Source organism: Taeniopygia guttata, chromosome 1 (genome assembly GCF_048771995.1).
Source record: "Taeniopygia guttata chromosome 1, bTaeGut7.mat, whole genome shotgun sequence".
Classification (NCBI taxonomy): Eukaryota; Metazoa; Chordata; class Aves; order Passeriformes; family Estrildidae; genus Taeniopygia; species Taeniopygia guttata.
Genome location: NC_133024.1, coordinates 83,307,890 through 83,320,742, shown reverse-complemented (window position 1 = coordinate 83,320,742; position 12,853 = coordinate 83,307,890). Strand labels below are relative to the sequence as shown.

The 12,853-nt window shown below is 36.7% G+C and overlaps 1 protein-coding gene across 1 annotated transcript in view; it reads right to left on the bottom strand.

Moving 5' to 3' along the window:
- The window catches only part of OCA2 (OCA2 melanosomal transmembrane protein), a 156,678-nt gene that overhangs the window by 94,943 nt on the left and 48,882 nt on the right, over nucleotides 1-12,853 (bottom strand). The window contains exons 13-14 of the mRNA XM_041717364.2: nucleotides 9,669-9,807; nucleotides 642-774 (exon numbers count right to left, since the gene is read on the bottom strand). Coding sequence (XP_041573298.2) covers nucleotides 642-774; nucleotides 9,669-9,807 — 272 coding nt within the window. The remainder of the gene's footprint in view (nucleotides 1-641; nucleotides 775-9,668; nucleotides 9,808-12,853) is intronic.

Here is a 12,853-nt window from a genome sequence, read left to right as displayed (position 1 = left end):
ACACAGTCGACAGTCATTGAAATAGCTTTAAGACTTCTAGAGACTATTGAAGTGAGTGACATAAAAAGACATAGATTTAGTTCTACTGAATTGTAAAAATTATGCACTAGGGAAATTTAGGGTAGGAAGAGCCACAGAAGCAAGCTAGGGAGGACTTGAAAAGTTCTGCTTTGATGAAATGTCTTTCACTGACCACAGACCAGTAAACGATTGCTGAAAAATTCGATGGAAGAAAACCGTCAGCAAGGGGATACATCAGTGGACTATGTTTGTTGCAAGGAAAACCTGGGACTCTGAACTCAATACCTTGAGTAGATATTATCTGTTTCAACACAGAATATCCTGATACTCATGCCTATGGCTATAACGAATGATGCAAAATATTCCTGAAAACTTTGTAAGATATTTAATAATTCATGTTAAAACCTCGGTCTTAGTACCAGAAAAAACATCCACTTCTAAAAAACAGAAAATGCCACTACTAAAAATAAAATATGAATTATTAATTGAAAAATGAATGTTCAGATAGTGAGGAGGGGGGCACTTTTATCTGAAGACAGCATTGTAGTAGGCACCACTCAGTTTTAATTTAGCACATATTCAATGTAAGAATTACAACTTTTTCTCACACTCACACTTACCAACAATTTCACTTGGCTCCTTATTGTAAAGTTTTTTGTTCCAATAAAGAAGTCTGAGAAAAGGAAAGGATACCAGAACAACAAGGCAGATACCCAAAAACATATGCCCTGTGAAGGCTGCAAAATCCAATCCCTGAAAATAAAAACAAAAACCTAAATTAAAAATCACTTATTTTTCTATATTACCTACAGGGAAAAGCATTGAGCTTTATGTACGTTAACAATCAATAATAAATATAAAGTAATATAGTAAGTTCCAAGTACAGTATTTGCTGTATTTCATCTGTTTCAAGGAGACAAGCCATGTTAAAATTTAATTCAAAGAACTAAAACATTGCATTACAAGTTATTCTGAAACAGACCTAATGTTCCTGAAATATACAGTAAAAAAAACCTAAACTGAATTATTGACTTTTACTTTTCACTTAAATCACTGTAAATTCGTTTCAAATCACTCAAAGTCTCAGAAATAGTTTAATTTTAATGACCAATTTTGTTTTAAACTGGTGACAACAGAAATGCTTATAATAATTCTATTTGAACCATTCTTCTACAATAAAAGTATTATATGTCAATATTGCATTTATTCTTCTTTCTGGTTAATAAATGAACACATTTCTTTATATTTTGCACAATTAAACCTTTTAATGAAGGGGTTTTAAAAAAGGTGAAGCAGAACATATTAAAAGGCTACTGGTTTCAAGCAATAAGAATGAACAGTGACAATTTGCCCTAAAACTTTGAAGTTTGCCATGCTGTGAGTAGGACATTGGACTAGATGACTTCTGGGGTCCCTTTCAATTGAGTTATTACATTTTTCCATATTGCACACATTGTAGTGGATCGGGGTTAGCCTTTGGGCTGGGCTTTTCTGAAGCAGTCATGACTCGCCTGTCCAAAAGAAGTGACTCATGAAGCTCCAAGGAGTATCACATCCAAGTAGTCTGGTAGCAAGGACCTGTCTTATATTCAAAAAACAGAGGCTGTCTGAACTGGTGATCCCAGCAGATCTGTGACACCTGGAATAAAGCATGGCTCAAGCCCTGGATAGCTCAAGTTGTCCCAGTTGAATTTTCAGAGTACCACTGTTTTCCCAGAGACTCTGGAAAGTTAGTTAATCTCCCTGTGACACACCTTTATGTGTCTATTTTTCCCTGATTTTTAACTATGAGTTTCCTATAGATCCTTTGGTAATTCCAGTGCATATTAAAAACAGCTTCCCTTGCAACAACAGCTGATACTACCTCCAGTGTGTTAAGACTTTTGGGAACTTACTGCTTTAACTGTGTGTTCTATATTGTCAAATGCTAAAAGAATTTATGTGGAAATTTCCTAGTTGAAATGTCTCTGGTTCAGAAAAAAAGGAAGAAAAACTTTCTCTATTGCACCACAGGGCATAATAAAAGACACATAACACAAGAAACTGATGACAGTCATAAAGAACTTTCATAGCCAGATAAAGATTGGTGCTCTTTGGCAAAAAAAAATCCATAGCTTGCAGACAGTCAAATAAATCTCAAACCATAAATATGCAGACCTAGGATTAGTATCTGATCCTATTAAAATACAGGTTTAAGCTTCCTGAGGTAATGTCATCCCTACTTGCTGTTTAATAGTAGATTCCTTGACTCTTCTACTCTCCAGACACTAAAAGGTGAAACTGTAGCTGTTCATTCACTGGCCTTTTGCTGTAACTTAGCTACAGCCATTGCTTTTATGAAAGCAGAAGGAAGACTCTTCAGGAATTGGAATGACATTATTTTAAGAATTGAACAGGAAAAATGTCAAACCACAAAGAAAAATAATGTACCTTCATTCAGTTTGCCTACAAAATATGCCAGCCACTTAGGTGTCTGACATCTCTGTAAGACAGATTTTACAAATAGTTTTTTACAAAGAGTGGCCTCTGGGCATCAAGTTAAGATTTAGAGCTACAGGAGACATTTCTATGAGAGACGAAAACAACATTCATAACTCTAGGAAATTTACAAATTAATAAATAAAGAATCCCTGCAAAGACTCAGGGTTTGTGAGATTAGCCCCCAAAGTATATAAATTCTTTATCAGCCATGTTTATTTTCTGAATGACAACCATTTACAATAAATTGACAATAAATCTATTTTATGTATGGGTTGCCTCTAAGACTATAGCTAAAAAGAAAGATCATACTATTTTGGCCAGAAAAGTAAGAACTTTTAAGCTTAACAGTTGAACTGGATTTAGTTCAGAAATTTTCCAAGTTTGACAGTGTGTCATTAAATAAGTCTGGAAGCATGCAAAATCATTATTCAGTTTTGTATGGTCTCTAAAATGGCAAAGAGAGGTAGGAAGCCAACATTATTTAAGCTGTAAAAACACTGAAGCTACGCCAGCAAAAATAGAAATGCCTAAACCTGATTGGAAAAAATAACTATCCTCTAAAAAAAAAAATTGGAAAACAGGTGGTTGAAGAGCAATAAAGTAGTTAGGAGTGGTCAGATTAGAATCAATACAGAATTACCAGAATGAGGAAAATTAATTTGGCACTCAGACTAGTCTTACAAAATAGAAGTGGAGATGAAACTTTTCTTAGGCTGGCAGCAACCGCATCATGCCCTCATCATGAAGAAAGATGCCAGCTACCAGGCCAACTATGATGGTAGAAATTCTCTGTAGAAATACATAGAAATAAAGATAAATGCTAAAGTAGGAAGTAAAAAAAGATAAATAGGAACCAAATGAATTCTTGGTAACCCTCAAGCTTAAATATGTGATGTCTTCATCACATCTTAAAGGATCTTGACTTTAAGGAAGTAGCTTATTGCAAGTAAACACAAATACAAAAAGTCACTTTACATTTTTGTTATCACACCTATTTCAAAGGAAAAAGAATCGTGTCTGGTTCCTGAAATGCCATGATGCAGAGGCTTCTCAAAAAATACAGCACAAGAAATACGCCACTTGAAACCCACAAAATTAATTTCTCAATGAAGCAAATCACCTCAACCTCGAAGGCAAACTAAAATGCTGAGGGTAAGGAGGAGGTCTCAGGTCTGACTCATAGTTGAAAGGAATTGAAATGAGATAGAGATTACAATACCCTTTAAAAAAAAATCAGGATTAACACAGCTTCATGATGTAAGAGCTGACGTAGATAAGCCTTGAAAGTGATTTGCAAACACCATAACAAGAAGGAAAAAAAAATGTCTACTAGATTTTTTGGCATCCTATCCAAGAGCTTACCTGAACCTTTCAAAGGGAGTAGCTGGGCTGAGATTCAGGATTTTGTTAAAGTTCATAGTATCAGCACATTGATCTTCAATATCTCTGAGATCCCTAGTGAAAAAGAAAACATGCTGCTCTGCTCCTACTGCAGAACAGCTTTCCAATTCAGCTGAAACAAATTGTTTTCTAACATGAAGTCTGCCTATTTCAGGACAGAGCTTGCATGACAGGATTGTGAGACTGGAGTCGGTTCTCTTCCCATCCCTTCCTTGCTCCTGGCTTTTCTCCCCATTTCCTCCTTGCATTGATCCACAAGAGACAGTGAGTGAAAATTATTCCTGATGATCACTAGCTTTGGACAGCTGATGCCCTGTAGCCATGAGGAGGCTGAGGACTACCAAGTTTACTACTTTTTATGGCTGATATCAGAAAGGCTGAAATATAGTGAAATATAGACAGCTACCTTGCCTGATGCTTTGGACTGGGTGCTTAGCACCAGCCCCTCTGCAGCACAGGGAATATGTTTTGGGGGAAAAAGAAGGCTGATTTCACACCAGGCATTGTCAGATAGCTGGTAGCCAGCTGGAAGCCTCTTGGGGAACTTTAAGAGACTGAAGGGTTTTCACTGTACCACAGATACCATAGATGCAGCAGAAGATACCAAGGTTGTGGCACAGTTGCTTCATCAGTTGCCCCTGTTCCTTTTCCCACACCCCAGAAAACAGATGCAACACCTCCACAGAGCCTACATTCATACCCTTTCTGGCTGTGGATAGCACATTTTATACCTCCTGAGTCTTCTGCGCTGCTGGGGCCAGGATTCAGCATTGTAAAAAAGCATTTAAGTGCTCCCCATGTCTCCTGCACACAACAAAACATCATTTTCACAAAGATTTTCTTTTCCTGCACAATAGACTGGGATAGAATTGACATGCACAATAGGCAAGAAATATTTTTCTTCCAGGAGATTTCAATCTATGAGATAAATACAAAACACATTTCAAATGTCCCTTGCTCGAGGCTATGATGATTGTGTCAAATTCCTCCTGTTCCCCAGTCAAGAGAAAATCTAAAGATTTTGTTTTAGCAAGACAACAGCCTAAAGGTTCCACTGCCTACAGTTTCAGAGCTGAAACAGAATGGGAATCTTTCCTTGGTTTATACTTTAAAATGCAAAGGCAAATGCATCAATTTCATATTAGGAGAAGGTATCATATTGTTTTCCTAAAATGTTAGCTTTCTATCATCTTGATTACTATTTTTTTCATTGCTTCTGGAGATGTGAAATTAAATTCTAGTAATTCAGACCTTTCCACAAGAAATCTGCCTATTTAGAGCAATGAGAAAGTAAAAATTACAGCTATGTGCATTCGGGGAAAAGAAAGTGCTGTGTTTCTAGCCAGAATGCCCTTTACTTAATATTTTAAAACTAATGAAATGAAGAAGAGCAAGAGTAATTTATTATTTCTACACTGGCTTAAACATCCCTTCTAGGTGAGTGACTGAGATCTGCATTGTCTCTCACAGGAGCTGCTCATGATGTCACTGAGCCAGAAATCACTGATGGTCTAACCCAGTTACATGAAGATAATGTTTATTTGAGACACTGATTAACCTCCTTTTTTGTTTTACATTATGCTGTTAAATGATTACTACATGCATAGATAGCAAAAATTCTGAAATCAGATGTAAGCCCATACATTTTAGTTCATGCACTTTACCTAAGTGCAATTTCCTCTTGAGAAAAGGAATCAATCAAACATTGACAAAAGGGGTAGAGTTCTACAAATTGAAAGTTTTAACAAGCTTGTATCCAGCAAACTCAACAAAAATAGCATACTAAACTATGGGAATTCATTTTCCCGGTGCTTGAAATATATTTAAAGTTTCATATATATAGGATTTCCTCTTCTTTTTTTTTCAGAAGTACCTACTTTCCTTCACAAATCTTTTGGTACCATGATTTTTCATTAAAGATAACAACTAATATCACACCTTGCTAAATTCCATCATGAAGGCTGAAAGTCTCTACAAGGCTGCTCAGGAAAACCTGCTGTCAATTTTCCAGGAAATTCCTATTAAATGGCAGGAATAATTCTGAGTGGTATGCTGAAACCTCCAAATCCTCAGTAGACATCAGATTAACAGCACAAGCTTTATCACATGCTAATAAAAACAGTAAATAAAAGTATATAATCCAGTGGCTGGCATATGCTAAAACTGCCTTTGATTTTATCATTACTTCTTTCGTGCAGATTTAGCTTGGACACACCAGTGCCCAAGTGCACGTCAACAGCTGTGTTCACAGCTCCATTTTGCTCTGGAGACCTGTTTGCCACCCATTCTTTAAAGAACTTGGAATCACAGCCTGTGCTTAGAGCACAGCAACTTCTGATTCAAAGGTGTTTTAGTAGAAGTTAGTGAAGTTCCCAAATACAGAAGATTTGCTATCCAACCCGTCTGAGAGCAAGGACCACATCCAACTGCTTCATACTCTATTGTGCATATAAACATGGAGTACCCGAAGTCTGAAGCCCATATCTCCTTAAAATAAAAATACAATTTTTTTAACAGTGGCCATTCAGTGGCAGCACTCTGAAGATAATAAAACATTAAGATATGCTTTATATTCACTAAACAAGTTTTCCATTTGCTCTTATCCTATAATCAAAACATAAATGCTGTTTTGTGAAAATTCTTCCAATTCCAACTATGAACAATCAAGAGCATAACCCATCTTCCTCTCCTATTACGCATATGTTCCACTGATTCCAGTCATGATGGTAGGGAATATGTCAGGAACATAAATTAACAACAGGTACAAAGAAAAAATCCTTTGACATTCATTTACATCTCAAGACATGTAGAGACTTATTGCTACGTTGAAATGAGCAAAATGTTACAAAAATCTTATTTATTCAAACATGGTTTAAATAAAATATTTTAATATGATATGAGTTTTCCCCAGAACCTAGGGAGAAAAGTCTCTCCAGCACCACAGTAAACAAAAAGTAAAGCATTTCTAACACTGTAACCAAATAACAGCACCCAAAGTAACAAGGCTGCATTTCATTTCATATTGATATAAAAGCCAAGGTTTCCTACAAAAGTGTAAACTTGCATAATATTTTACTTGGATGCTTTTAGTGGTTGATATACAGGAATGAAAGGTCAAGAAGACTGGTAAAATTCTCCTCCTTATAGCACCTAAATAAAGTAGAAAACCAAATCATATACATAGGACAGTTCACTATTCAACTTCCTGCAGGGGCAGTTGTCCAAGTACTCCTGTATTTACTGTGCAAAAATGATACTGAGAAGGAAGTACAAAATAATGAAAAAAATAATTTCAACAAAAATACCAAGCAGAAAAAAATTCCTAGAATTCTTAGAATGTCCAAAAACATTACCATAATGCTAAAAATAGGTAGAACCAAGTATTTTCTATAGAAAACATCATAATAGAAACTACAAAATATACTGCACAAAGGAGTGTTTCTAAGATGCCATTAATGCATTCAAGAGCTTTTACCTCTGTAACAGTTCAAAAAAAATTATTTTACTTGGTACTAATGTAGTAGGCTCTCCATGCATTTTTGACACAGAACTGTGGTAGCTCATATAACCCTTCTTCACATCACCCTTTACTAGAAGTAGTTTCAGAAACAAGACAGTAATGTCCATATTTCTCCTCCTGATCAAAAGAGAGCATGCTGGAGCAGGTGGACAAAATTAGGAATGCAGCTATTAGTTCAACAGCTCAGACTGTAAGAGGCCAGATGGTCCAGCTCCCTCTCTGACCTCTCTCTTGGCTTTATCCAGTTATCCCAGCCAGCACTCTCCCAGGCAAATCTCCTTTAGAAGGGGTGAGCCCTAAGCAGTGAGGACATACCCCAGATCATGACACTCTGCCTCAAGACCAAGGATAGGTCTTTGACCCTCTTTTATTTATATACATAGATATAGCAGTTGAGAATATAGAAAAGAAGCAATATAAAGTCTATGGCCCTGTGTTGAACCTAATCTATTTCACTATGTTCTTATCTCTGTGATGCAGCAAAAGATCTGAAAATAATCTAGACTGAAAACATCTGGAAAGATTGTTTCAGCTTGTTTCAGATACAGAATTTGCTATAATGTCATATTTTCTAGGGTATTTATACATCTGAGTCCTCCTAAAAATATCAATAGCTCAAACAAGAAAAATGTAACGTTTTCAATTGTGATTGCTTAATTATCTCCCATGTTTATAGCCACTGCTAAAGGTTCTATAGAAGTGATGAGTTTCTGAGTATCCAGGAAAATTACCTGCATGGCAGGTGCTAATTATTCTCTTTTTAATCAGAAGCTTTAAATAGGTGCACAGATTTCATATCTAAAGTTTTCAGCTAACAATAAATATTACAGTCTTCAAAGTTGCCATCCAAACTAGCCAACTGCAGTTGGCATTTCAAATATTTTGATGGCAAACTTTCAGTTTATTAAATGCTACAAACTTTCAAAGACTTTTCCAACCTGGACAGTACTTAATTAATTTGAGTGCATTCAGTTTATTAGAAGAGATTTTTCTTCCATAGAGCAATAGAAACATAAGTGACTCCAAATGAAAAAAAAAAAAAAAAAAAAAACCAAACACTTGGGATTTTATACTACAATTCCCTCATCCACTTGCACAGTTGTTTTTGCACTAGCTCAATAAACACTAAATTTCTCTAGAATTACTTTCTTTGGGGGGGTTATGCCACCTGGCCAAAACAGAAAGCTTATCTCTGATGTCCTTATAGATGTGCCCATTATTTTACTGCCCCTTCCATGGTGCTGCTTGTTGGTGAGGAGAAGGGCAGATCTGCCCCATGGCAAGAGGGGCTGCCCCTTGCATCCTGAGCAGACTGTCTCACTGCTGCCCCACAGCACACCAGGGAAAGGGGGTGGGAGACAGTGCCAGAGGCAGAAGGAAGACTTGATGCCCTCATGTTCAGGGGTAGTAGGGATACCTGAAAGCACTGAAAACTCAGCAAACTCAGCTCCATGCAGATGCTGAGGGCTGCAAACACTTGCCAGCAGTGCCACAGCCAGTCCACAGGGCAGAGGGACCCATGTGGGTGGGAAGAAACAGTGGGACAGGGATGCTCCTGCTGGATCGTTCATGCCCTGCAGTCCCACCCAGTGCCAGCTATCATAGCTTTCCCTTTGGCACCAAGCACCCAGCAAACAATAGGAGAGCCAAGAGTTTGAAGCTAAAATCTGTCTCTGCAGCCTGGAGATAGCAAAACATTGTCAGGAGGTGGGAGCCAGCTGCAGCCTATGCTACACAGAAGAAGCACCCACCCCCCTCTCACACCCCACATCCTCTTGGGCTGTGCTTGAAGGATAAAGTGCCTCATGAGTGTCATGAGGCAAGGCAACTGTAAGATATCTAATTGTCTCATATTTAACTTTTGAGAGAAAAACCATACTGAAAAAATGGATGGATTTTCATCTTCTTTCTCACATTTTTGGTTTTTTGCAACTTGTTGCCCTGTCTGCAGCCCTCCTTTGTTGTGCTTCTTTCCTCACTTTGCCATTGATAAGGAAATCCTCAACAACAACAAAAAAAGGAAGCTGGTATTCTTAGTCCAGATCAAAAAGTCTATTCTTCACCACTATTTCATCCCCAAAAGATCACTCTCTTCTGTCTGATCATCCTATTAAAAAAGAAGTAGCACGGCAAAAAAAGTCGATTATGTTCTGTTTATATGGCTGTCTGGGGGAAGAGAAGGATCAACATTGCATAAGTCAACACCACTACTTAATTTTAGTAGCCAAACAACTGCAGTACATACCCTCTTCCTCAGCTCCTGCTTTGAAACAATAATCACATTTGGAGGATCCCCAACAGCAGTGGCAGCCCCCCCAATATTTGTGAAGATTACTTCCGCAATCAGGACGTGCCTAGGATCAAGATTAAGTACTTCACAGAGCCTGCAGTGTAAAGATAATGAAATTAACTTCTTATCCCATGGATAAATTACCTTAAATATTAAAAAGCACAAAAATTACAAAATGCAGTCATTTCATAGACAAATGGTAGGATTTTAAACATAATGTGTCAATAAATGCTATGTTAAAGCATTGATTCTGCTAAAGTAATTATAACAATGTAAGTGAAAACTGATAGATTTTTCTTTACATTTAAAATGCAGTTAATAATGCCTACAAAATTTATGCATTTTTAAAAGCATTTAATTAAAAGTAGTCAGCTATTAGAAGAATCGGACTACATAGAAAATAGCATTTCAAATTTTCAGTGTGATACAGCTTCTAAAACCATGGGCCTTAAACTGCACTGACCTGTGGAAAATTATTCTGGTCAACCACAGGCTCTGCACTCAGCAACAGTGATTAACTTTCTTATGGGAAGCAATGGTAGAGGATTGTGCAGGCTGCCTATTAGCCATGAATCATCTATTAGAGACTTTAGCTTTCAGGCTAGGTTTATTCAGTTTATTCTGTTCCTATTTTCCTCTTTCTCTAAAGCTTGATCGTGAGTATTTCTATTTGTGATGAAACAAGAGCAGAAAATACCTATTCCTTATGGTTAAAAAAATCTCAAAATGTTTTTTAGCAGTTCAAATATACTTAATACTTCTTGGGTAGGATACTGCTTTGATTAAAAAAAAAGTAAATTGCTGCTTTAATAAGAAGCACCTTAAAGTGCTCTGACAAACACTGGGGTTGACTCAGTAACCACATGATCCATTTGAACTCAATGTCCACTTACACAGAGTAATCTTCACACAGATTACTCCAACTCACAAATTACATTTACGCACACACCCACGTAATCTGCTCTGTCCTGAAGTATGTTTTTGACTTTAAACTTGGGCTCTGGTAATAAAAGCTGAAAGTTAAAATCACACCTAAGCACTTTGGAGTAAAAAACAACTGCTTTCCTCCTCACAATTTATCAAAAGGTTGCTCCAGAATGTAAAGATGGAGACCACACTTAAATTATTATCCCCTATGTGTCATAGTAGATAAAGGGAAGAGTGCAGGAAGAATGCTTTCTCTGCAATGCTCTCACATATTTCTCTGAAAGAAGGGTTGGACTTCACTGTTTAGCCTAAGTCTGTGTTATTAAAACCTGTATTTCAAAGAGAAAAGAGTATTGCAAAAACCTTAACCTGATTCACTTACACTATCACCAAGAGTGTAAATTTAAAACTCAGAAAAAAACACTGTCAGATTGCACATATGTCAGCACATAAAAACTCCGGAAAATAATAACTGTGCAAAAAATACACTATTTCCTCAGCAGCATGAAATCATTCAGATAAAGGGTACTTTGTAGTACAGCTGGTCCAAATGTATCAATTGTGGTACAAGACCACAACTGTACTTGCAATTTTAACTCCATTGCTCCTTGACTTCCCAGTATTTCAAAATATAAGCTAAGCTTTTCTTAAGTGATTCTTCTTTTTTAATGGGCCTAATGGTATTTTGAAAAGAGTACTCTAACATAAGTAAGCAAAGACTAAGCCCTAAGTATAAAGCCATCAGAAAGTCTTAGTTATATGGCAGGATTACAGTTCTACAGTTTACTTATCCTGGTTATACAATTCTTCATGTGAAAAGATATTAGCCTTTTCCTGTTCCCAGTAACAAAGTGTCTTGAAAATAAGCAACAGCTAAAAGGGGATAGTTATACTTTTTTAGCAGGTTACTACAAAATGCTGAGTGAAACAAGTATCATGTTTTAGGCCTTATTACAGGAAATATATACCCTTATGTTGGCAGAGTCAGTATGATTTTCTGCAAGCTTTATCTCCATGGCAATGGAGACTGCACAGCACAACACAGTGCAGCTGTAGACAATGGCAGTAAGATAAAAAAGAAAATGACCCCCAGCATGAAGCTTTTTGAAGTAGGCAATTATTTGGTTTTAGTGGGTGAGATAAAATTTTATTTTAGTTTTGATAGTCATTCAAATACAAATGTTTCCCACATACTGAGTTTCCCTTTCTTCAGTGTTACAGGCTCATTTAGTATGAAACAAAAGGACTTGGTATATCTTTAGTACAAAAGTCCATTACTTAAAGGTGGCTACAAAGGCAGAGGCTCTCCCTTCACAAGGATCCACATGGGGAAGACAAAAGGCAACAAGGGAGAGACTTCACCTCAACATAAGAAAAAAAATTTATGGTTAAAACAGTTAACCACTGGAAAAACCTCCCCAGGGATGTGGTACAGTCCCTCATCACCAAAGGTTTTCAAGATGTAATTGAAAAGAGTGCCAGATAATCTCATAGGCTTCCTTTCCCATGAAAGATTGGAACAGCTGGTCTTTTGAGGTCCCTTCAACCTGGGCTGTTCCAGGATTCTTTGAAAACAGAATAAATGTTACCCTAGCTCCAACTGTGAAAAGCTTCTTATGCTACATTGATTTCAATCCATTCCCAAATTATATTTATCGAAAATATTCTGTAACACAGCTAAAGAAAAGAGACCAGTTTAGTAGCTCCAGGGCTGCTTACTGCTAGAAATGCAATTATTGATTAGGGTATAGCAAAGCCATTTCTTTAAAATATAATCAGACAGAAGACAAATGGAGCTTTCATTCACTAGGTGTTTCCAGTCTAGAATAAATTTCACTTGCAAAATTGGTTTTTACTGCTTTACACTGCATTTTAAAGAGGGGCCATATCTTATCAGAGTTTTGTGTACTTTTATGTGATAATGACTGCAAGCGTTGCATCTCTCAGGATCATTTCTAAAATACACTAGATATTTCCAAACCTGAACTGGATTAAATAGATTTGCCAAACCAGACACAGGTTGAATTCAGGTTAAACAGTAATTTATAATCCCACACTGATAAAATGTAGTTGCATATAACATGTTATTAATTTTTTATATTATTTACAGAAATCTGAAGTAATTAAATTCATGGTTGTCTACTCAAAGTTCCAAATATCTCAGCTCAAACTGTGCATTTAGCCAGTAGCCCTCCCAATGACATGATCACTAA